The sequence below is a fragment of the Mobula hypostoma genome, chromosome 24 (assembly GCF_963921235.1).
Source record: "Mobula hypostoma chromosome 24, sMobHyp1.1, whole genome shotgun sequence".
In the NCBI taxonomy this organism is placed as follows: Eukaryota; Metazoa; Chordata; class Chondrichthyes; order Myliobatiformes; family Myliobatidae; genus Mobula; species Mobula hypostoma.
This window is the reverse complement of record NC_086120.1, coordinates 29648926-29673587: the sequence shown is the minus strand read 5'-3', so window position 1 is coordinate 29673587 and position 24662 is coordinate 29648926. Positions and strand designations below refer to the sequence as shown.

Sequence of the window (24662 nt, the reverse complement as noted above, 5' to 3'; positions counted from 1 at the left end):
TCACGGAGCTAGCGACCCAGGTTTCAGTACTGCTGCTGTCTGTAAGGATCTTGTATGTTCTCCCTGTGACCATGTGGGTTTCATCTGGGTGCTCCAGTTTCCTCCCGCATTGCAAAGCCGTAAGGGCTAGCAGGTTAATTGGTTACGGAGCTTTGGGCCAGAATGGCCTGTTACTGTGTTGTGTCTCTTTTTAAAAAAAACACACACACACACACACACACACACAAACAAAGGGATTTAGAATTGAAATATAATTAAATAATCTGTCTTTTTTAAAGAAACAAACATTGGAATCAATAAATACCTGGATTTTTGTCATCGCTCATTTGTGAATTGAAAGTTTGTGTCATGTTATAGCTGAGTCAGTCTTCCTTACATGTAATGTTCCTCACTATCCAGCAACAAAGCTCAACAACCACCCTCCACCCCCACCCCACTCTCCCCAATTCTGCCTCTCTTGAACTGGCAGCATTGACTACTGCAACACACATCAAAGTTGCTGATGAACACATCAGATCAGGAAGAATCTCTAGGAAGAGGTACAGTCGATGTTTCAGACCGAGACCCTTCGTCAGGACACAGTCCTGGACGAAGGATCTCAGCCTGAAACATCGACTGTACCTCTTCCTAGAGATGCTGCCTGGCCTGCTGCGTTCACCAGCAACTTTGATGTGTGTTGCTTGAATTTCCAGCATCTGCAGAATTCCTCGTGTTAGCGATAACTACTCCCTGGATATCAGGGTGGTGATCACTGCTACAGACAGTTACATCATACTGGTGTCTTGTCATGAAGTTCCCTCCCTTTAAGTGGAAGGCATCTAGAGAAGCCAAATTTGTTTATTCGCTCACTTCAGTCAGAAGTTATCTATCTATTGCAGGGAGATGATAACATGTGATCAATGATAATCTTATGCAGCAGGCTTGTGAGATGTGTCAGTAAGCCCTTATTTCTAAGCTTCTCAGCTCCACTGTTAATTAGTAATGCTGAGTCTTTCTTTTCTGTCTATCTGCACCTCACTTTCTCTGTTATTGTAACACTATATTCTGCTAGATTTTGTGTGTGTTATTCTGCATGCTTTCCTTTTGGTACTACCTCAATGTACTCAGGTATGGAATGATGTATCTGGATGGCACACAAGGTTTTTTGCTGTATCTTGGTACGTGACATAACACTAATTCTGGAAATCAGATTCACGAGCCGCCTTACCCACCCAGAAACAGAAGTTTCCAACTGCAAAACATACTGCAAATAAACAAAAGTGAACCAAAGGAAATGAAAAGGAGGGGAGGGGGAATTTATAAAAAAAAAATCCAGTTTGCTAAATGCATTTTCCATTCTGTCTTGGAGACTGGTCTTAAATTTGTGGAGAGTTCTGGATGGTTGGCAACAGTGCTGAGGGAGCCACGCATCTGCTCTCTATCGACATTGCATTCTGTATTGTGCATTGATTATGGGAACTCGTCTCATGGGGGGGGCGTGCTAAAAACAGGGGGAATAAGTTACGACTTCATGTTTTGTTCATCGGAGTTTGTAGTAGCTAGGAGCCGATGGATGTCATATCTCTGGCTGTCTGCTCAAGAACGCTTAGCTTACACTTGGGTGCACTTTAAGTTTCATCGCTTCACGATTGTATGTTTGCTGATGACTAATAATGGATTCAACTTTTGAAGCGATCATTATTGGAGCTGGGGGCACGCGCTGCAACTATAGCAAATCCGTAGGGTTGCCAGGGGCAGCAATTGTTTTGTTTTGGTTGGATCGCTACAAACACAATACAGATCAGATTTGCAGTTTTTGGAAGGGGTAAGAACAGGCATGAAGCATTCAGATGAACACTTAAAATGCCCAGATCATGGTCCGCTGAGGACTAATGATACTTTACCCAGACATAAATGTAATTGGTTTATTATTGTTACATGTAGTGAGATACAGTGAAATGTGTTTGTTTGTGTGCCATCCGGACAGATACTTCCTTTCATAAGGACATCGAGGTAATACAATAAATTGCAGAATATAGCGTTACAGTTACAGAGGAAGTACCATGAAGATGGAAAAAAGTGCAAAGGCCACAACAATGTAGACAGAGATCAAGAGTTCATCGTTTGTGTAAAGCAACACAGGCAAAATGCTGGAGGAACTCAGCAGGCCGGGCAGCATCTATGGTAAAGAGAACAGTTGACGTGTTGGGCCGAGACCCTTCAGCAGGACCCTTTTAGTGTAAAGGTGGTCTGTTTCAGAGTCTGATCACAGCAGGATAAAGCAATGTCCATGTTCGTTCCTAATTATCACTGATCACAGGAGGCCATTAAGAATCAGTTACACTACTGAAGTCGCAACTAGACCAGCCAGACGAAGAATATTCTCTAAAAGGCATTAGTGCACTAGTGATTTTTAAGTCTGTTTCATGGCAACAGTTGCTGGGACTAGTTTTTTTTTTAATTTCTGTTTACTTAAGTTTTTAATCCATGATGAAATTCAAACTCCTCTCTCCAGATCAATTGTTCAAGGTTTTGGGTGATAACCTGCAAACTTAATCAGTATTTTATTTCTCCTTTTTTTTAAAAAAAAGCACAATCATTTGTCTCTTTGCTGAGTTCCTCCAGGATTTTGTGTGCATTCCTGTCAACTAGGTCTATGAGGCAACAGTCGGGGACACTTGCAATAGTTGCCTTGCTGACAAAGAAGAGGATAGAGGCAGAATCCACAGATTGGGGACTACTTCATTTGGATAAAGACTTAATGACCCAGGGAAATCTACGTTGTGCAAAGGGGAAAAGAGATGGGACTTAATATATCCCCCTGCCTCCTCTGTCTGGTGCACAGAGAGTGGTGAGGTGCTGAAATCAGTGACAACAACTTGAACTATTACTCAGCCTGGGCCTTTGATCAGCGTTGATAATGATTTACAGAGAGCTTCAAGGACCTGGAGAAGTTCCATATTATTTAGAGCAATTGAAAGGCCATTGAGTCCTGAAGGTCCAAGTTGACACGTATGTTATCACACAAGCCTCCGCCTGCACTTCTTTTGATAGTCGACAGATTCCATGGAATGGTTCTGGAGTGGTTTCTGAGATGGACTTCAGTTACATGAGGGAATGGGGAGAGTGGGAATATTCCTCAGAGCAGAAAAAAAAACGTCAAAGTACTGTAATTATAATAAAGGTATTCAACATGATGAAGGGTTAAATATAATAAAACTTTTACCATTGGCAGAAGGGAATTGAACCTGATGGTACAAAGTGGTCATTGACAAATCTTCAAAGAAAAAAATCTTCTGACAAATGAGTAGTTGTGATACCTTAATGCAGGTAGAGGTAGATTCAATCATAAATTCCAAAAATAATTCAGTAAAGTTCTTGAAAGTGAATAAAAATTCATAACTACAAAGAACCAGGAAGTAGGACTAAGGTTATATCCCTGGATAAAGCAGTCACATCTTCCTTGGGTGCAAGAGCTTCTCTCAACACTCAAACAATTCTATAAATTCAATGGATTACTAAGGTTGAAAGGTCAACTGGTAATTCAATAACTTTCAGAACGACATCAGAGATTAACAATTTGAAAAAATGCAGAGACGTACAGAAAGACCACTCAACATGGAACTTGAATGGATCATTCAGTGGTCAGAATCAGGTTTATTATCACCAGCATGTGGCGTGAAATTTGTTAACTTAGCAGCAGCAGTTCAATGCAATACATAATCCAGCAGAGAAAATAATAATCCCTTCATTACTGCATTCTATTTGTGGGGCAGGAGAATAATGAATTTTGGATACGGTGAGATTCGTTAACAATGGTACGCCTAGTTTTCTAATGTAGGCACATTCAAAAATCAAAATGGAAAATGCCAGATATGCGCGGGATGGTACACAACATTCAAGGACAGGGAAAGTTCAGACTGATGATTCTTAATAGAAGACAACTTGCATTAAGAATGTTGTAATCATAGGTGGATCCAAAACATAAAAATATTATTTCTGTTGGAATCCACGTGAAGGAAGCTTAGTTACTGTATGACAAACTTTAGCGAGGCTACAGCTGGAGTTCTATTCTATTTCAGGAAAAGGTATACTAGCTTTGATGGAAACACACAGACAGGTTCACTTGGTCAATTTCAAGCAAGAAAGGATTATCTTATGAGGAAAAATTAAGCAGGCTGGCTCTTTTCTCTCCAGGGTTTGGAAGGACAAGAGATGGTTATCATATGCAAGACTTTGCGGAAGCTTTAAAGGTAAATACTGAGAGTGTGTTTGGGTGAGGGAAGATTGAAACTAAGGCGCATAGTCTCAGGATAAGAACAAGACGAGGAATTTTAGTGGAGGCAGATTCCATTGTAATATTCAAGAGGAGAAGGAGTCTCCAGGACTACTGGGAGTGAATCAGCTGGATTGCTCGTATGCCAGTCTGGTCCAGTCTTGAAGGGCCAAATGGTCTCTTGCCATGCTGTAACCTTTCTGTGCTCCTACAAGGTGAACACTGCTGGAAGAGCTTACATACTAAAAAACCGGATCTCTGAAAAGGAAAAAAAAAACAGGCCAGGTGTCTTAAACTAAAGAGATATTTTATTAAATTTCTTTCGCCATTCATTAAATAGTTTATATACAGTGCAATCAAATTACAGTCGTCTTTGCAAAAAAACTTTAACGAACTAATTACACATTCACAGAAGCCAAGTCCCAAACTCTGGTGTTTCAGTCACCCCAGCTCACATCTCTTTAGTACATAAAGGAATGAGTTAGATCCAGGATATTAATGCTTTGGAAGCTTCTCCCAATTACTGTCAGCTCCACTCACTCTAAATGTTTTATTCCAGAACCTGGTGCAGTAAAATCTGTCCAAGAATTAAACCCTTTGATTTTCAAATTGTCATGGAACTGAAGGTTCTTTAAACCCTACAAATTTTAAAGAGCTTAATTTCAGAAAATCATTATGTGGATCAGTATTCCCCTTCCTGAATGTTTATGTACAGTTTAAAGGGATTCAGAATAAATTTAATCTTTCTCCTAATTTATAAAACAACCTTTCTCAAAAACCAAGTTTTGTACACAAAATCTGAATTGCCAGACCTGCAGCCTTCAGTCACACTGAACTACTGCACTGGCCTCTTGCTCCCCACGGAACACAAGGACTTAAATCTTGGTTCCACTCTGTTTCAACGAATGAAGAAGGAACTTGCTCCTTGGATACATTTTAACATGTACCACTCAGCAAACAAAATAATGCAGCGGTAGAGTGCATTCAAAAAGTTGCCACAACCACCATTTTGTTTTCCATTCTCCTCACAGGACCCTATTCAGTACCTTTCACCCCACCTTGCACAGACAGCAGTGGTTTTACCCTGTAGTGCAAAAGTTGGAACTTAAAAATCCCACTGCTGTTCTAGTAAGTGTGATTTTCTGTGCAAATCACAAACAGGAGCTTGGATGTAATTACGATTAAATTGTGAATAACCCCACTGCTCTTCCTGGGTTTGTCACTAATTCATCAGGATGTACTAGCTTAATTTCTCATTTAAAAAGTGCTATTTTTGCTGTTCTAAAAATAAAAAAAACATAGGTCTCACCATAATTGTGAACAAATCTGCAGGGGTATGACCTGCAATGCTCAAAACCTGTTTTAATTCTACAGAACATTCCCTTGTCCTCCTCTTTGTTACTCCACAGCTTCTGCCCTTCTCCCTTGCTCTCTCCCACTTTACATTTCAGATCCAAACTCCATTCTCCCTTCCCCTCCTCTACTACTCCTTTTTCTTGCCTCACTTCCCCTCAGCCCCCTGTCTATCAACCTCTGCTCTCACCCACCCGTAATAAGCTCATATCCTTCAGAGTTGTAACTAGTTCATGGCTCTCTCAAGACCAAGTCTGATTTCAGATTTGAGTTTTAGTTTAAAAGGCACAAAAGGTAAGCCAGGGAGATGGGGAGTGCTGAAAGTTCATCCCAAATTTTTTTCCAAGTGGTGATTAATAATGCTATACAAAAGGTCTCTCCAGTACCCTGGGCAATGGTTATCAACCAACTAACATCACTAAAACAGTCATTATCTTGTCCTTGAATCTTGCTTGCCAGATTATCACTTGCAAAAGTACTTCATTGGCTGCATTAGATATCACTGGAATGAAAATTTTCATTGACTCATCACTATCATCTCTTCCACAACCCCTTGCATACTTTTTAACATGCATTTAATCCCATCACTAAAACCTTACTTGTTTCTGTTATAAGAAAGCAGTCATATAGAATTTCACTATATTCTGTCAGAGAAATGTACAGATCAAGCAAATAATGTAGCAGAGACTATTTGAAGTGCTTGAAGAGTCCTGGGGCATTTTGACGTGGCTTGTAATATTATTGCTCCATTACCCCTTAATTCTATTCCCTCCTCTGGCATTTCCCCATTTTCTTGTTGCTACACTACCTTCTCAGCTTGCCCTTACCAGTCAGCAAAAAAAAACATGCAAGCAATGTGCAACAAATTGTACCAGACTCCTCCAACGTTCTGTAATTTCAAACAGTTACAAAATCTGTCATTTTGCAACACCCCAGATCCCGGACAGATCCGAAACCCTCCCACCACTGTAGTCCAAGAGGGTTGAGCTACCACGAAACCTTCGATCCACAACACAACAGCACAAGGTCAAACTTTATGGTTAAAACCTTGAACACGTGAGCAAAGCGATAAAGGTGACAGTTAGTCGAATGAAGAGCAAGAAAAGTTGTAAAAAATAAGTGTAATGTGGAAGGGGTTATGAGCTGCAGTTTCTGAACACAGCAGATGGTGGCAGTATACCCTGACGGTTATCGTCACTGTGGTCAGAACCACACAGAAGTGACAATGTTAAGTATATCCACCTCTGATGGCTCTGCCCAACTTTTTCAACCCCTACATTAACTAGTTTCATTTAACCATTTTCTTGGAATTAGAGATCAGTGATTTAACCATTAACTTTCAATGGTTTGTTCTCTGATCTCAAGCCAAAGATTGTGTGTTCAAGCAGCCCTCCAGCAAATAACCCCAGTTAACACTCTAGCGCCCTGAATAATGTGCAGATATTGCAGACAAAATGTTGTTTTAAATCCAAGGCCAAAATTAGCCTTATTCAAACATACAAGGGGCTTGACATGGTAGAGAGTGAAATGTTTTTGCTACTAATACTAGTATAGGTCAGCCATGATAATATTAAATGGTGGACAGGCTTGAGGGGCCAAGTGAGCATATGCTGATCCCATTTTCAGGTGCATTTGTTCTTTCTGGAAAATGGAAATGATCTGCCGCACTATTTTGAAAAATATGCTTCAGCTAATGTTCACCCCTCATAAACAACAAAGATGGAATATCTGGCGATTATCTCCCTGCTGCATTGAAACTCTCTCATCACTCTCAGTGAGTCCATCTCGAAAAGAATTAATTTGATGCAAAATGCTTTGGGAGGACCTGAAGACATGAAAGTGCTTTATAAATGGAAGCCTCAGCGGAGAGGAGAGATGAACAGATAACATAGTAACTCAGCATGAGCTTCACAGTTTAAGGAATCAATGAGAGTAGTTACAAAGAATTAATAATTATATATATTATTAAATGTTCTATTTTAAAATTAAAATAGCCATGCATTCAGAGTCAATGCAACCTTAATTAAGACTCAGTAAAGGATCAAAAAAGTGGGATCTGTTAAAGCCCTCATTTTTGTCACACAAAGGATAACACAAAATTGACTAAAATCAGTTCAGGTCAAGGAAAAGTTACAGATTATAAGGGATTTGGTAATTCAGAATAATTATGGGACTGATCCACCGGGAAAACCACATCAAACAGTGTGCAGAGTTTTGTGCTGGTTCCCCTATAGACTCCTACCCCACTCTCTCTCCTTGCGGATTCTCAGGCAAAGTGGGGCAGAAGAGGCAGAAGAATGGCCAGGAGGGAGAGTGGGAATGAGGTGGGCAAGAAAAGGATTGTGGTTCTGTATGAAGAGCTGGGGAAAGTTGAGGGCAGAATTGCAAAGGGCGGACGAGCAAATATAGGAGGGAGGGAGTATGTGATTCAGAGCGGCTCAGCCGAGCAGAGGTTTGCCAGTTGGATAAGTGCCAGGGCTCCGTGCCAGCGCTCATTCTGCTCTTGCAGTTGGTGGCCAGAATAGGGGGCCAACACTTCCTTCTCCGGATGGCTGTATGTTGAGTTCTTCTGCTCCTGGTCAGATTTCTGGAAACCTGTCCCCTCCTTCGTAGGGGTCTGCCTCTGCTCCCGGCTCTGCCAATACCTGAGAGAGTCACAAATTGAAGAAGAATGTCAAGCTGAGGCAAACAGTATTAAAGAAAGGAAGTTGGGCTGATCTTTTATTAAACTGTGTTCATTTCTGTCACCTATAACCAGAAAGATATGAAGACATCAGAGGGGTCCACAAAAGAATTACAAGAATGCTTTCTGGGATGAAAGAACACATTTGCAAAGAAAAATTTGCATGTCGTAGAGCACTACAGCACAGAAAGAAGCCCTTTGGCTTCTTCAATCCATGCAGACCCGATCCTTAGCTTAGCTATCCAATCCATGCAGACCCCATCTTCAGCCTATCCAATCCATGCAGACCCGATCCTCAGCCTATCCAATCCATGCAGACCCGATCCTCAGCCTATCCAATCCATGCAGACCCGATCCTCAGCCTATCCAATCCATGCAGACTCAATCCTCAGCCTATCCAATCCATGCAGACCCGATCCTCAGCCTATCCAATCCATGCAGACCCGATCCTCAGCCTATCCAATCCATGCAGACTCAATCCTCAGCCTATCCAATCCATGCAGACCCGATCCTCAGCCTATCCAATCCATGCAGACCCGATCCTCAGCCTATCCAATCCATGCAGACCCCATCTTCAGTCTATCCAATCCATGCAGACCTGATCCTCAGCCTATCCAATCCATGCAGACCCGATCCTCAGCCTATCCAATCCATGCAGACCCGATCCTCAGCCTATCCAATCCATGCAGACCTCATCTTCACCCTATCCAATCCATGCAGACCTGATCCTCAGCCTATCCAATCCATGCAGACCCCATCTTCACCCTATCCAATCTATGCAGACCCGATCTTCAGCCTAATCAAATTTACCTGCACCCAGACCACATCCCTACAAACCCCTCCCATCCAAGTACTTATCCAAACTTCTTGTAAATGTTATAATTGAACCCACATCTGCTAATTCCTCTGGCAGCTCATTATACTCTCACACCACCCTTGGATTCCCCTTAAATATTTCACCTTTCACCCTAGACCTAGGACCTCTAGATCTAGTCTCACCTAACCCAAGTCCACATGCATTCACACTATCTCTCTCATAATTTTCTATACCTTTATGAAAACTCCTCTTATTCTCCTACACTGCTATAAATTCCAGTAAGTCCTAACCTATTCAACTTTTCCCTATAACTAACTCAGATCCTCAAGTCCCAGCAACATCCTTGCAAATTTTGTCTGCACTCTTTCAAGCTTATTGGCATGCATTACTAAATGACAATAAAAGAGGACTGCGTGTCCTCATAATCTAATCTAATCTTTCAAGTAGGTAGGTGACCAGAATTGCACACATTACTATAAATTTAGCCTGATCAACGTCTTCTACATCATCAACATAACATCCTTAACTCAACATCTAGATTTATGAAGGCCAGTGTACTAAAAGCAAGCAAGCAAGTTTATTTGTTTAGCACTTTTCAAACACAAGGCAGTTCAAACTGCTTTACATAGAACACGATATAAAAATCAAACATCAAATTTCAGAAGATATATAGGAGAATAAAATCACACAAAAGTAGATATAATAAATGTAAGTTACAGTGCAGGAGGTTCTAATTAAAGATAGAGCGAAAAGAAAAGTTTTAATCCTCAATTTAAAAGAACTTAAAGTTGGGGCAGACTTCAGATGCTCTGGAAGGTTATTCCAGATATGCGGAGCATAGTAACCAAGAGCTGCTTCACCATGTTTAGTTTTGACCCTGGGGACGGTAAGCAGACCCGCCCCAGATGACCTGAGAGATCGGGAAGGTTCATAATGCAGCAAGAGATCAGAGATATATTTTGGGCCAAGACCATTCAGTAGTAATATTTTAAAGTCAATCCTCTGATGGACATGAAGCCAGTGTAGCGTTCTGAGAACTGGGGTGATGTGTTCTACTTTCTTGGTCTTAGTGAGGACTCCAGCAGCACTGCTCTGAATGAACTGCGGCTGCCGGTGGGATTTTTTTTAACAGACTTGTGAAAATACTATTACAGTAATCAAGCTTACTAAAAATAAATGCACGGATGAGTCATTCTAGATTTTGCTGAGACATAAGCACTTAAACTCTCACTATATTTTTAAGACAGTAGTAAGGCTGGCTTTGTAATTGTCTTAATGTGGCAGTTAAAATTTAAGTTGGAGTCCATCACAACACCAAAGCTTCTGGCTTGGTTTGTGGTCTGTAACGACAGGGATTCTAAGTGAGCACTGACTTTTAATTGTTCATTTTTGACACCAAAAACAATTGTAACACATGTCAGGTTTCACTGCTAATGTAATGGCCTCTCTGTAATGTTTCACTGCTAAGGTAATGGTTTCACTGTAGCAGCAATGTTTGGGTTATGACTAGAGATAACGGGCTTTGGAATGTATGTTAGCCAATGAGAGGGATGCTGTTCTTTCCTGTGGGTCTGGGAGCAGGAATTTTGCGGTCTTTTGTTGGGGAGAGATGAGGAGAGAAGACGTGAATGGAGAGAGTTGGTAGACGGCTGGACGCAATGAACTTTGAGCAAGGGTCCAAGGGTCGGCTACACTCTGAGGAGGTAGTCGGGGAACAAATGAACGGAACCACGAGCTCCAACATTGCACATTAGACTGTTTCATGAAAATGGGCCCTTTTCTTTGTTTCTCTACTAGCCATATAGTCAAATTAAGAATTATAAAGCTCAATATTTTAATCGCATATTATGGACTGTTTGTTATTTCATAGTACTGATTTGTAACAGGGGACACATCACGCAGCACCCACCCAAACAAGATTTCTTAAGTTTGGCTGGGCCAAGGGCTGTCTTCTTTTCCCCTAGATTAAGCCGCTGGCCAAACCGAGAGTTACACAATTATTTCAGTTTTCCCTTTGTTTAACTGGAGGAAATTTTGGCTCATCCAGTCAGTGATTTGTTCAATACAGTTTTCAAAAGCTCTCTTTACTACCTTATCTTCCTGTGATTCCACTTTCAAGGAATTATGCAACTGTAGATGTGAAGACTGCCTTAAACAGTTGAAGGGAGATTTGATAAAAGTAAATACAATGATGAGGAGTCTGGGCAGAGTAGATGGTGGTGGGGAGGGAAGGCTGCTTCCAATGGTACAGGATTCAAGGACTGGAAATCACAGATATAAGATAAAAATGGAACAGAATTAAGAACGGCAAGAGGGAAAAGTTATGCCGGTTAAAAATTTGCTGAGCTGCATAGAAGGGCCAAGCATGTGGTGGTAAAATCACTGACATTTAACCCATCACTTGATTGGATAAATATCCATGGAATTCACTCCATTCTGGTTGGGAGAGGCATGGAAGTGGTATTTAAATGATAACCCACGAAGTATTAATAGAGAACTGGCAATAACGTGATGGGTCAAAAGGGTTTCCTCTGTATTGGAAATATTCTACAAAGTTAAGTCTGACAGCACTTGTTTTCAACTGGATCACTCCTGGACTTCACTCTGCTCCCCACTGACTCAGCCTATTCCAGCAGGTCGTATTTCTGCTACAGTTGAAGTCATATAACAACTTTAACGAGGAAAATCACCCAAAAACATATGGACAAATGCAAAAGGCTGGGCTTTAAGGAATCCTATAAAAAGACCGTAAGTCACAGGAGCAGAATTAGGCCATTTGGCCCATTGAGTTTGCTCCACTATTTCATTGTGGCTGATTTATTGTCCCTCTCAACCCCATTCACCCACCTTCCCCTCATAACCTTTGACACCCTCACAAATCAAGAATCTATAAACCTCATCTTTAAATCTACCCAATGACTGGGCCTCCAAAAAGGAGAGAAGTTTGCGAAGGAATCATGTTCCCCTGAGAACATGAACTCACTCCAAGAGGGCTACGTAGAGGAATGTAAAATCAGCTTTTCCGGAGGGGTGAAATGGTTATGCATATTACTCACACCTGCCCACCTTTAACATGATTACTACTCGCAAGTGGATATTGTCCCTGCACACGGAATACTCTCATGTATTGTGGTCAGGAGTTGAGGAAGCAGCATGAAGATATTTAAGGAGAAAAGCAGGGAGAAAGCAGAAAGGATTAGAAGTTTCTCCCAATGGAGATGGATACAGTAGGGAGAAACAAGCACAGGCACAACAAGAACCAGATGGGCTGAGTGGCCTATTACTGCACTGTAGACTTTGTTCAGCTCTGAGGAACTGGGGCTTGCACAATCACTGAGGTTTAAACATCACTTCGTTTACATAATTTCCTTTCTCTTCACCATGGACTTTGTTCCTCTGGTCGTGTGATGTGTTGGTGGTATTTCAATAATCACCCACAAAGATTCCATATTCAGTCCCCATCAGGTGCATCTGGTTGGCAGACCGATTATCACCGACCCTTCCACCATCATGAGACTCACCAACTTTCATAAGCAGAAGGGGGATCACTGTGGTGAACTTTAGGGGTGGTGGGGTGGAGGCAACTACAGGGCAGCACGAGCAGGCACCAAGGTTCTGAGTGGCCCCCCACTCCTTGATACCTGTACGATGCCAGGTTTTGATCAGGTACTTAGCCCTTTACCTTGCAAGCCACGCTGCCACTGCCTTGTCCTCTTCAATGGTCGCGACACGGTCCTGGTCCGATGCACCCTCCTGCCGCCTTAGCCTGGCATATGGATGCTTGGCACAGTGTCGATTGGCATGAGCAAACTTCGTGGCACAGCCTGGCGATGGTAGAAGGAAAAGTTTCAATGTCACTTAATTTTATTTTAATTAAAATAAATAAATTATAAATAATGTACTTGGATCTGAATGAATGAAAGTACGTTATTTATTTTTTTGATTTAGAGATATGGCCAGTTAACCTGCCAGTACATCTTTGGGCTGTGGGAGGAAACCAGAGAACCGGGAAGAAACCACGCATTCCGAGGGGAGAACGTACAGAGGCTCCTTACAGACCCTGGGACTGAACTTTGAACTCCGATGCCCCGAGCTGTAATAGCGCCGTGGTAACGGCTATGCTACCATGGCGCCCAACATAACAGAAGAGAACAAGACTGCTATTTATAAACCCTATCTGGTTCACTAACATCCCTCAGAGAAGGAAATCTGTCATCCATACCCTTCTGACTATCCAGATCTACCTTTTATGAGTCCTCAGTTAGGATGGACAATAAACGAAAACACTGCCAGTGACGTCCACATCCTGTGTGTGACTGAGTGTATTAAGCTCAACAGTCACCAATAGTGGCCATCCCGATCAACAGCAAAACACATACAGGGTATTACACAGACCCAAAAGAGACAGAGCGTTGTCTTCTCTTCCTATGCAGCCTCTCAGACTGTCACAGCCAGCAGAAGGAAGCACAACACCGGAACATCCCGAGCACTGGCACCATATATGCATCCATGAATAAATGGATATATTAGCATAGGTGAGCAAAAGCTTTGTGGGTACAATGGATGACCAGCTATGGTTGGGACTGGGTTTCTGGATATCTGCACGCTGCAGAGGGTTATAGAGAAAGGAGCAATAAGATTGAGGACGAATTTTGGATACAAATACAAGAATAGGGCAGAACATTCCTGGAGAATGCACTGGCTATTCGATCACATAAGGTGGTCCTTCTCTCAAGCCTTCATTCTAAGTGGTTCCCACCAAATGCCACAGAGTTCATAAATCCAGCAACACTGAAGGGTAAACACTTAGCTAAAGTATTTCAGATCGATCATCTTTTAGATCTTACATGAATGAAGAGACGTTAGATTAATACAGGAGGTTGTTGCGTAAATGACAGAGAGACAAACATCCTATTCCTGCTTCCATTTCTTACAACGAACAGACATCCATTTAATCCAAAAGTCTGTCTTCAAGGGTTTTCATGATCAGGGAGGAAAATGAAGCCAAGGCCAAGGTCAGATCGATATGATCTAACTGAATGGTGGAGCAGTGCCGAGTAACTCTGTGATCTACTCCTGCACCTAACTGTCAGGTTGCCAGGTAATTCACATCCACCCCACCAGTCCTCGGCATCTCACTCACTCACCTGGCTCGGAACAGATGAAGGGCTTCTCACCAGTGTGTAGGCGCTGGTGGGTCTTGAGCTGCCCACTCTGCACGAATGCTTTCCCGCAGCTGGGGTAGTCACACACGTACGGACGCTCACCTAATGCCACACAGAAAGGGAGCAAAGGTAGGGGAAAGAATGTCAAGGTAAAATCACACAATTTAAAAAGAAATCACTTCGGCACATGATACAGACATCACAAACATCAAAATTCTAAACGTATTGTAGCTATCACACAGTCATGGAGAACCACAGCTCAGAAATAGGCCATTCAGCCCATCTAGTCCATGCCAAACTACCCTTTTGCCTAGTCTTCTCGGCCCTCACCTGGATCATAGCCCTCCATGCCCCACTCATCCATATTTCTATTAAAGGTTGCAGTTGAATCTGCATCCTCCGCTTCTGCTGGCAGCTCGTTCCACTCTCACATCACCCTCCGAGTGAAGAAGTTTCCTCTCAGGTTTCTGTTATAACTTTCACCTTTCACTCTTAACCTATTACCTTATTTCTAGTCTCACCCAACCTCCATGGAAAACACCTGCTTATATTAATCATGTCCCTACCCTTCCTGATGGATAACGTTTTCAGGGCAACAAGAGATCAGTTAGAGGGGTTTTAAAAAACCACTCCACAGTTCTGCTTGGGAAATGGAAAGCAAAAAAATACTCAAATTGAAAGCAACTTGCTTTTATTAATTCTTTCCTGGGATGAGGCATTTAGTGCCCATTCTTAATAGCATTTGAGACGGCGGTGGAAAGTGCTTTCTTGGTCCATGGCAGTTGCGAAGGTGTGACAGTGGTGGTGGGGAAGAAACTCCAGCAACAATAACGAAACTGTCATATATATTCAGTCCTGACGAAGGGTCTCGGCCTGAAACGTCGACTGCGCCTCTTCCTATAGATGCTGCTTGGCCTGCTGCGTTCACCAGCAATTTTGATGTATGTTGCTTGAATTTCCAGCATCTGCAGAATTCCTGTTGTTTGCATATATATTCAGTGACCACTTTATTGTGTACACCTGCTCATTAATGAAAATAACTAATCAGCCAATCATATGACAGCAATTCAATGCATAAAAGCATGCAGACATGGTCAGGAGGCTTCGTTGTTGATCAGACCCAACATCAGAATGGGAAAAAAATGGGACCCAGGTGACTTTGACTGTGGAATAAGTGCTAGTGCCAGGAGAGGTGATTTGAGTAACTCAAAAACTACCAACCTCCCTCCAGAGTTTACAGAGAATGATGCAAGTAACAAAAAACACCCAGAGGGTGGCAGTTCCGTGGGCGAAAATGCCTTGTTAATGAGAGCGGTCAGAGGAGAAATGGCCAGACTGGTTTAAACTGACAGGAATGCGACAGTAATTCAAGTAGTCAAGTGTGACAACAGTGGTGTGCAGGAGCATCTCGGAACGCACAACACATCGAACCTCGAAATGGGTGGGCTACAAACACACAGTCAGTGGCCTCTTTATTAGATACAGGAGTTACCTAATAAAGTGGCCACTGGGTGTATAGTCAATCAGTATGGAGTGAGAGTTCTAGAGAATTTGTTCACTGTGACTTTCCCCAACGTGCTTCCTGCCTCTGTTCTTTAGAGGAGACAACAGTCATGGACTTGTGAAGCACTAGGGAAGAAGCCTTGGTTACTGCAGTACTTTTAGTAGATTAGGCACATTGTAGCCACAGCGATAGAAGGAATGGGTGGTTAATGTGGTGGATGAAGTGCCAGACAGATGGGCAGCTTTGTTCAGTATGGTTGCAAAGATCTTCACTGTTGTTGGGTTGTTCCAATCCAAGCAAAAGGAGAGAATTTCATCACACCTATAACAGGTAGCTTATATTTTTAAGGGTAGTCTAATTAATAGAAAAGCAAATAAAAACCCACTCCCTGTGCAAGTTGGTCAATAACTAGATCCCAATTACAAACAGTTAAAATCACTGTCTGTCTAGGTACCATATCCGATGTGGACATTGCTGACCATGGTTTTCCATAATCAAAGTCACTGGGGGAGAAAAAAGATCTACAGAGATTTTTTTTTAAATATGCAGAATCTGCAACAATCCAAAATTATGATAAAAATGGCAGTGAGTCAAAAACTTAGTCAAGGCCTCTGCTCTCTGCTTGAAAGGGCAGCAATGTGGAATTGGGACAAAGGACATTGGAGTCCAGACGTCCACGCCACGCTCAAAAGGTCAGTAACATGGATGCGGGGTGAAGGACATTCAGAATCCAGACGTCCAATCCACGCTCGAAAGGCCAGAAACATGGACATAGAAACAAAGGACATCCGTGGTCGTTGGCTGTCCCGGATCAGTACACATCTGTGAGATCAGGAGGCAAGAGCGCTGGCCAGTCAGCACACTCAGAGTTAGAGCCATGGGCTCCCATCCTCGGCTAGTAAGGGGGTTGATACCAAAGGCTGATTGGAAGTCATAACCCAATGGCCAAAGCCAGGAGGCCCAGAGGCCTGCGCTGGAGTTGGAGGACTGTCCAGGTGTGAAGGTGGAAGAGAGGAAGAAGGTTTGCTTTGTTGCGTTCCGCCAAGCACTGTGAGTGTGCTACATTGGCACCGGAACCACTTATAGGCTGCTCCCACCACATCCTTAGGTGGGTTGGTAGTTAATGCAAACGACACTTTTCGCTGCATGTTTCAATGTACATGTGATAAATAAACATGAATCTGAATCTTAAGGAATGGGAGAAGAAGGGGGTCCGGAGCAGAGTGGAGAACAAGGATGATGCTCTTCCCAAGCTGCAGCACAATCGGGATTGGCCAGATTGCCTCCTGCTCCATTGTGAATTCCACGATTCTACTCCAAGATCTGGAAATATAGATACAAGGCCAACAGCAGCGAATTGAAGTCAGGAGGAGTTATTCACTTATTTATATTATATCTAAAGGAACCGACAATTCTGCACCTCCCTTGGATTTAACCTCCTGTGTTCAACTTCTGGATTGAACACAGGTGTAGTTCTGATCAGAAGTGATTGTCCAGAACCTGCTGGATCCCAGAATACCGTAAGTCATGGTACACAAATAAAGATGGGCAAGGAGACCTGGTAGAAAGGTCAAGTGTAAATCTCCATCCCTTTAAAAGATAAAACTGTTGGTTTCATCAACCATATTAAAGGGACCATGAATACTGACCCCTCTCTCCCTCATATGAAGCAACTGTCCTTCAGCCCTTACCCACAACACCAGGCAGAAGCAGTGAAAATCAATCCTCATTTCATTCGTACCCAAGAGGTTTGGACAAAAACAGAAACTTCAAGAGCAGATCAGGACTACATACTTATGAGAAGATTGCTGCACAACCAGAAGGAATGGATTTATATTTTTAACTCTGCTGTTCCAAGATCAGCAAAGCCAATTCCTAGTTAAATCTGTTAACAGCACAGATCAGGCTAAGGTGGGCATGATTTGCTAATTTGGCAACTTCCTACATTTATCCGCTAGTTGGATTTGAACTTAGTTTTCATTTCCAGCATTTTTTGAGAAGGTAGTTAGTAGTCAACCCCAATGGTGCATCTGGAGACACATGCAAACCAAACCATAAAATATAGGAGCAGAATTAGGCCATTCAGCCTGTCAAGTCTGCTCCATTATTGCTGATTTATTTTCCATCTCATACGCTTACTAATTAAGAATCTATCAACAATACTGAGCAAGGTGTTAAATACCCCATAGATATCTTGTGACAGTCTTATGACCATGATGTAATGGTCTTGCGGAGGTCACATGATGTAATTTTCCTGCCGATGTGAGGTCACGTGATGACATGTTCACCTCGGGTATATAAGTGTAGACCCCTGGTGATGCAGTTAGTTTTTCCAGTTAGAACGTCAGCCAGATACTCCGCTCCGCTGCGTATTTGCCTTATGACGCAGTTTTGATTTTAAACGGAGTTTTACATTCTATTGTAAGGTACAAAAGTGTTGGGCCGGCAGTTTAACCAATTGCTGCCAGGTTTGTTGATGCACCTTTTCAGTAGTATTGGAGAGTGAAGACGGGAACCTGAAGGAGTCGTTCGGCAGTTTTGGATAGAATCGACCATTATTGAATTCATTCAAGAAAGAGTGATCTGCATGAGATAGCCTCTACCAAAAGCAGCAGAAAAGGCTGTGCAGTATCTAGTATCCAGAGAGAAAGGTCAGTGCCTTTGAACTGTTTTATTTCCGTCATCGTGAATCCTGCGGACAAGGCAGGTTCTGGCTGGGATCGGCAGTGATGTCATGTCTTCAAGGAATTCTTTACTTCAGGAAAGTCTCTCCTAATTGACTGTATAAATTCCTTGGACTTTAGAATTTACCATTCTAAGAACTGTGTTTGAATTTACCACTTTAAGAACCGTTTTCACATTTATCGCTTTAAGAACTAGTATTGAGTAACAGTTTGTTAAATGGCCGCATAGCAGTTTACTTCCGGTTAAGATTTCCGTGTGTTTTTTTATATATTGAGCAGAATTTAATAAATCTTCCTTCAGTTAGTCCTGACGAAGGGTCTCGGCCTGAAACGTCGACTGCGCCTCTTCCTATAGATGCTGCTTGGCCTGCTGCGTTCACCAGCAACTTTGATGTATGTTGCTTTAATAAATGTTTGATTGTTTTTATAAAACCTGACTCGATTGTTGCCGATCACGTGACAAAGGACAGCAAATTTCCTTCCGCAAAGAACATCAGCGACCTAGATAGCCCTTCACTAAAATCCAGTATTGTGCTTAATGTTACTAGATTTTAAAATACTGGTTTATTTAATTATTTAATTAATATCCACCTCTGCTAAGGTGAAACTTAAACTCCTGTCTAGATCAACAGCCTGAATTTCTGGCTGCTGGCCCAGCAATTTAACCACTATACTTACTTTAAACGAGAAAGTTCTGGAAATCGGAAGTGGAAGTTATCATTCTATGGAGACAGAAATTGATTCCTCCAGATCAGTAACTTCCCAGCAGAAATGACCTGAAATATTAACTTTGTTTCTATACTGCAGAAGTTGTCTGGCTCACTGAGAAGTTTCAGCCTGATCTTGCCTGCTTTCAAATTAGGAGGAATGGGGTCTTGAGGAAGTAGAGAGAGAGAGAGAGAGAGAGAGAGAGAGAGAGAGAAAGAGAGCCTAAAGTTCAAGACTTAGGCACCAAGAGAGGTTTCAGTGTTGAGTGATACCAAATTTTAAGGTCTGTAGATGAAACAAAAACTAACCTCAAAAAGTAATTAACAGCCTGGTTTAAGAAATATTGGCTATGCTGGCATTGGTTTCTTCAGAACAAAGGCTAGAACTTTATCAAGATAAAGTTCTGAAACAGCGTGAACGGAATGTGACCCTGATGGGCAAATTGTATCTACCGTGTATAAAATAATGAGTGGTCTAAACAATGGTGGCTAGAAAAGATGGGTCAATAACTAGGGAACTTAGATTTACCATGTGTGGGAAAAGGATTAGATGGGAAGTGAGAAAAATACATTTCATTGAGGGTGGTGATGAGCTGGAAGCCGCTTTTGGAAGTGGTCGTGGAGGCAGGAACCTTTATCGTATTTAACCTTAAGTCCAATGATAAGCAACTGAAGTAATATAACCTACAGGAGCTGAAATGTGGGAGTAAGCCAGATATCTCCCTTCTTTTAGCATGGAACTACTGGAATGAAATTCACTGGAAAGATCAGTGCTTCTAATTCATAGGGAACAATCTGATACAAATTCAATTACATTGTCGGGACTTTTCAGATCACAAAAAGAGGGCAAGATCAACATTGAAAGAGATCCATAACTCGGGCCTTGCAATGGAAGCTGAGAAGGTGGCAATGTTTTGGGGTAACTGCAGTCATAATAGACATTTTGAAAGTTTATTAAAAGGGACCAATCAGTTGTCTGTGCTCTCCTCACTTGCTTACCAGTGTGTGTCCTTTTGTGAGCTTGTAGTGATTTTTCCCGTGGGAATACTCGATTGCAGACGTGACAGCGGATCCGGCTGGTGGACAAATTACCTTCGGTGATCAAATCACGGACGATCTCCGCTCTTGGACGGCCACGCCGCATGCCATCCTGAAACACACAAGCCGAGGGCATCAGCAGTGAAATCCTGACATTGTTAAGTTGAAAACCTCCCTGAATAAAAAGTGAGGGTTATCGCACTAATCTCTATTTATGCAGAAACTTTACTGCCCCAAAGTAATACTCAAGAGAAACACTAAACAAAAATCAACACAGATAGGTGTTTAAAGAAAATGACCAAAAGGGGACAGAGTACAAGAGACAGAGGGAATTGGGGAACTCCGACGGTTGAAGGCAAAGCCACTAATTCTGAGTCTGGCATGACTGTAAAGAGCACAGATATCTTGGGAAGCTGAAAAGTTTAGAAAAGGTTACAGACATAGAATTTTTTGAGGATGTAACTAGTAGAGTGGACAGGGGAGAACCAGTGGATGTGGTATATTTGGATTTTCAAAAGGCTTTTGACAAGGTCCCACACAGGAGATTAGTGTGCAAACTTAAAGCACACGGTATTGGGGGTAAGGTATTGGTGTGGGTGGAGAATTGGTTAGCAGACAGGAAGCAAAGAGTGGGAATAAACGGGGCCTTTTCAGAATGGCAGGCGGTGACTAGTGGGGTACCGCAAGGATCAGTGCTGGGACCCCAGTTGTTTACAATATATATTAATGACTTCAATGAGGGAATTAAATGCAGCATCTCCAAGTTTGCGGATGACACGAAGCTGGGTGGCAGTGTTAGCTGTGAGGAGGATGCTAAGAGGATGCAGGGTGACTTGGATAGGTTGGGTGAGTGGGCAAATTCATGGCAGATGCAATTTAATGTGGATAAATGTGAAGTTATCCGCTTTGGTGGCAAAAATAGGAAAACAGATTATTATCTGAATGGTGGCCGATTAGGAAAAGGGGAGGTGCAACGAGACCTGGGTGTCATTATACACCAGTCATTGAAAGTGGGCATGCAGGTACAGCAGGCGGTGAAAAAGGCGAATGGTATGCTGGCATTTATAGCGAGAGGATTCAAGTACAGGAGCAGGGAGGTACTACTGCAATTGTACAAGGCCTTGGTGAGACCACACCTGGAGTATTGTGTGCAGATTTGGTCCCCTCATCTGAGGAAAGACATCCTTGCCATAGAGGGAGTACAAAGAAGGTTCACCAGATTGATTCCTGGGATGGCAGGACTTTCATATGAAGAAAGACTGGATGAACTGGGCTTGTACTCGTTGGAATTTAGAAGATTGAGGGGGGATCTGATTGAAACGTATAAAATCCTAAAGGGATTGGACAGGCTAGATGCAGGAAGATTGTTCCCGATGTTGGGGAAGTCCAGAACAAGGGGTCACAGTTTGAGGATAAAGGGGAAGCCTTTTAGGACCGAGATTAGGAAAAGCTTCTTCACAAAGAGAGTGGTGAATCTGTGGAATTCTCTGCCACAGGAAACAGTTGAGGCCAGTTCATTGGCTATATTTAAGAGGGAGTTAGATATGGCCCTTGTGGCTACGGGGATCAGGGGGTATGGAGGGAAGGTCGGGGCGGGGTTCTGAGTTGGTTGATCAGCCATGATCATAATAAATGGCGGTGCAGGCTCGAAGGGCCGAATGGCCTACTCCTGCACCTATTTTCTATGTTTCTATGTTTCTATATACAGAGAGACAAGTCTGTGGAAAAACACAGAATCAAGGAGAATTTAAACGTTTTGAACATTGGAGAGATAGGTGAACAGGACTTACCTTGAATTAGAACAGAGACACCAGAATGACACACACAAAATGCTGATGGAACTCAGGTCAGGCAGCGTCAATGGAAAGGAACAAATGGTCAACATTCTGGGCCAAGACCCTTCATCCCTGAGTGACAGGTCTCAATCCGAAACACTGGCTTTTTATTCCTCTCCATAGATGCCGACTGACCTGCTGAGTTCCTCCGGCATTTTGTAGGTGTCACTCGGGATTTCCGGCATGCACAGAACCTCTTGTGCTTAAAAGATGCCAGAACATTGGGTAACAAGTATGTAGATATCAGGAAGACTGACCAGGAAAGCAGGAGTTGGCAAAAGGCACAGGTGGTCCAGAGCTTAATTCAAGGTCAACACATTATGTATGTTGTAAATAGTCAGATCAGTTTCAAACAATTTCCAGAGAGGAATGGTATCAATATCCAGGGAACAAAATTATTTGTTGCTAAGTTCTCAGACACTAGCTTTAGACTTCCCCGTATTTAGATGGAGGATATTTCTGTTGCCCATGCTAAGTGTAAATCTTTGAAGCAAATTGGAGATATGAAAGAGGCAAAAGAGATAATGTACTAGGTGAATAGCATTGCATATTTCAATGTGCTTGAACACCACTGAACCACTGATAAAAAAAGATGCAAATTGCCCATCAGGGTCCCAATCCTTTCACTCTGCTTAACAAATTTATCTGAAACATACAGGCATCAGGTCACGAAAATAACCACTTCTATTTGGTTCGACTATATTTTCAAACGAAGCAGAATGCTCAGGCGTGACACACCAGTGACTTTAAAAACTGACCCCAAATTCCCAAAAGATTATTTGGGCAAATCATCAAAAACTTGTAGGCTTTTAAAGAATTTGTTAATGAAGCAAGGACAATGACAGGGTTTTTTTTATGTAACAGTGAACAGTGGCAGTGAACCCCTTACATATGGGGATGAACAAGAGTCCAAAATTAGAAAAGACCTCTCAGAGGGTGGAAAACGATGCCAGAGGCAGAACCTTGTTGCATTCAAACATTAGATAGACATTATAAATCAGATACAGTAACCTGAAAAGGCGACATACTGAACTGAAAGGCGGCTCACTACCGCCTCCTTGTGATCACAGAATGCCAGGAGACAATTTAACCATCTAGGTACCAAGTCTAAATAAGAGCAATCCAACTAATTCACTCCCCTGCTCGCTCCCAATAAACTTGTAAGCCCTTCCGTCTCAGATTATCCCACTCCCTTCAGAGTGCATTATGAACGTGCCTCCACGACCCCAAATCATTTGCTGTGTAAAAGCGAATAGGAAGGGAAATAAAAGCCCAAATTTCTGTGACACAAACTAATGAATATCTTTTGATTAAAAATACAGGCTGAGGATGTTAAATAAATGCTAGTTTTTTTTAAACTAATGCCATTACAGTCGGGATTGTGTGTCTGGTGGAAATCTCAGGGAGTTTTGAGAAGTTATTTCAAAGCACTGAGTGACTGAGAGGGATCAGATTATGAATACAAAGTAAGTTTTAATTTAAAAGAAACAAAATTATCAAATTCAAAAGGCAGCAGTTTTGTTTCAGATGAACACGGCAGAAAGTCCCTGAATTTCCTCTTGGTTGACAGTCACTTTAAATTGGCGCTCCCACGATAGCCAATCAAATACGCTTCCGTTCGGGACGGGGCCACGCGTCTCCATGGCGATAGAATGTTGGCGCCCGCACAGTTTTGGCGGGTTCTATGCGGATATTTTGCAACATAAGATCATTCAATAACAAAAGCGAAACGACCCCCCCCCCCCAACATATTCAGCAACAATATTAATTTTATTTTTAAAATCTATGTAAACTACGTTTAACAATCACAACGATGATCAGAAAAGAGGAGACTTTGCAAGCTGTGGGTTTGCTTACGTTTAATTGAAATATAATATCTGTAAAAGTACCGTTCTGTTTAGAAACCACAATTATGTGTTTTCTTAAATTTAAAAACATATGAAAAGCACATTGCTCTGAGGGGAGGAAATGAAACTAAGATTTCCAGCAAACTTGCTTGGCAATAGACCAAACGCACATCTGCAACTGAACTACAGAAACACTTTTAAGTAACTTAACATTAATAACGATTTAAAATACAAATACAAACTGATTTTGGTTAAATGCAAAGAAAGTCTTTGTTAAATGTCGTTCTCACTTTTTCGCAGATAAGGTATTAAAATCCTGTTTGACATCCCCTTATCTCTGCAGAACTCCCCTTCGAGATTCATTCAATAGACAGAAATTATTGCCAGAAAGGCAACTTTCATTTACCTTGTAGGCGGGGAGGTCAGGACTCTGCCCGGGTGAAATAGATCCTGCCGATCCGATGCTGGGAGTCGGACTGGGGCTCATGCTGTTGGAGCTTTCCGGCCATTGGCATGGTAAATACATTGACAAGTGACCCAGATTTACCTCCTCTGCATTGCATGTAGATTTAATTACAGAGACGATCATCCGTTTGGGTGAATCGCAACCTGCAGCGCCAGACATAATGATATACATTGATTTTTCGTTTCAAAAACAGAAAAGTATAGTTCTTGTAAAGTCTCTTATCCTCCGTGTCTCTCCCGCGTATTTTTGGCTTCTGGGAAATTTCATTGACCAATCAGACCAGAGACACGAGGGAGCACCCGCGCTTT

The 24662-nt window shown here is 42.2% G+C and overlaps 1 protein-coding gene across 1 annotated transcript; it reads right to left on the bottom strand.

The window, feature by feature from the left end:
- Positions 1-4589: 4589 nt before the first annotated feature.
- On the bottom strand, positions 4590-24588 carry LOC134337148 (zinc finger protein 367-like). Its single transcript, XM_063031993.1, has 5 exons — positions 24295-24588; positions 20168-20318; positions 14256-14375; positions 12791-12932; positions 4590-8253 (listed from the first exon to the last, which is right to left on the bottom strand). Exons 1-5 carry the CDS (start codon positions 24523-24525, stop codon positions 8037-8039), a joined length of 861 nt encoding a protein of 286 aa, XP_062888063.1. The 5' UTR covers positions 24526-24588; the 3' UTR covers positions 4590-8036.
- Positions 24589-24662: the final 74 nt, after the last annotated feature.

Coding starts and splice junctions, on each gene's coding strand:
- LOC134337148 (XM_063031993.1), bottom strand. CDS start 24,525: ATGTATATCATTATGTCTGGCGCTGCAGGTTGCGATTCACCCAAACGG. Junction 20,319..24,294: donor CTGACCTCCCCGCCTACAAG/GTAAATGAAAGT, acceptor TGTGTGTTTCAG/GATGGCATGCGGCGTGGCCG. Junction 8,254..12,790: donor GTGGCAGCGTGGCTTGCAAG/GTAAAGGGCTAA, acceptor TGACTCTCTCAG/GTATTGGCAGAGCCGGGAGC.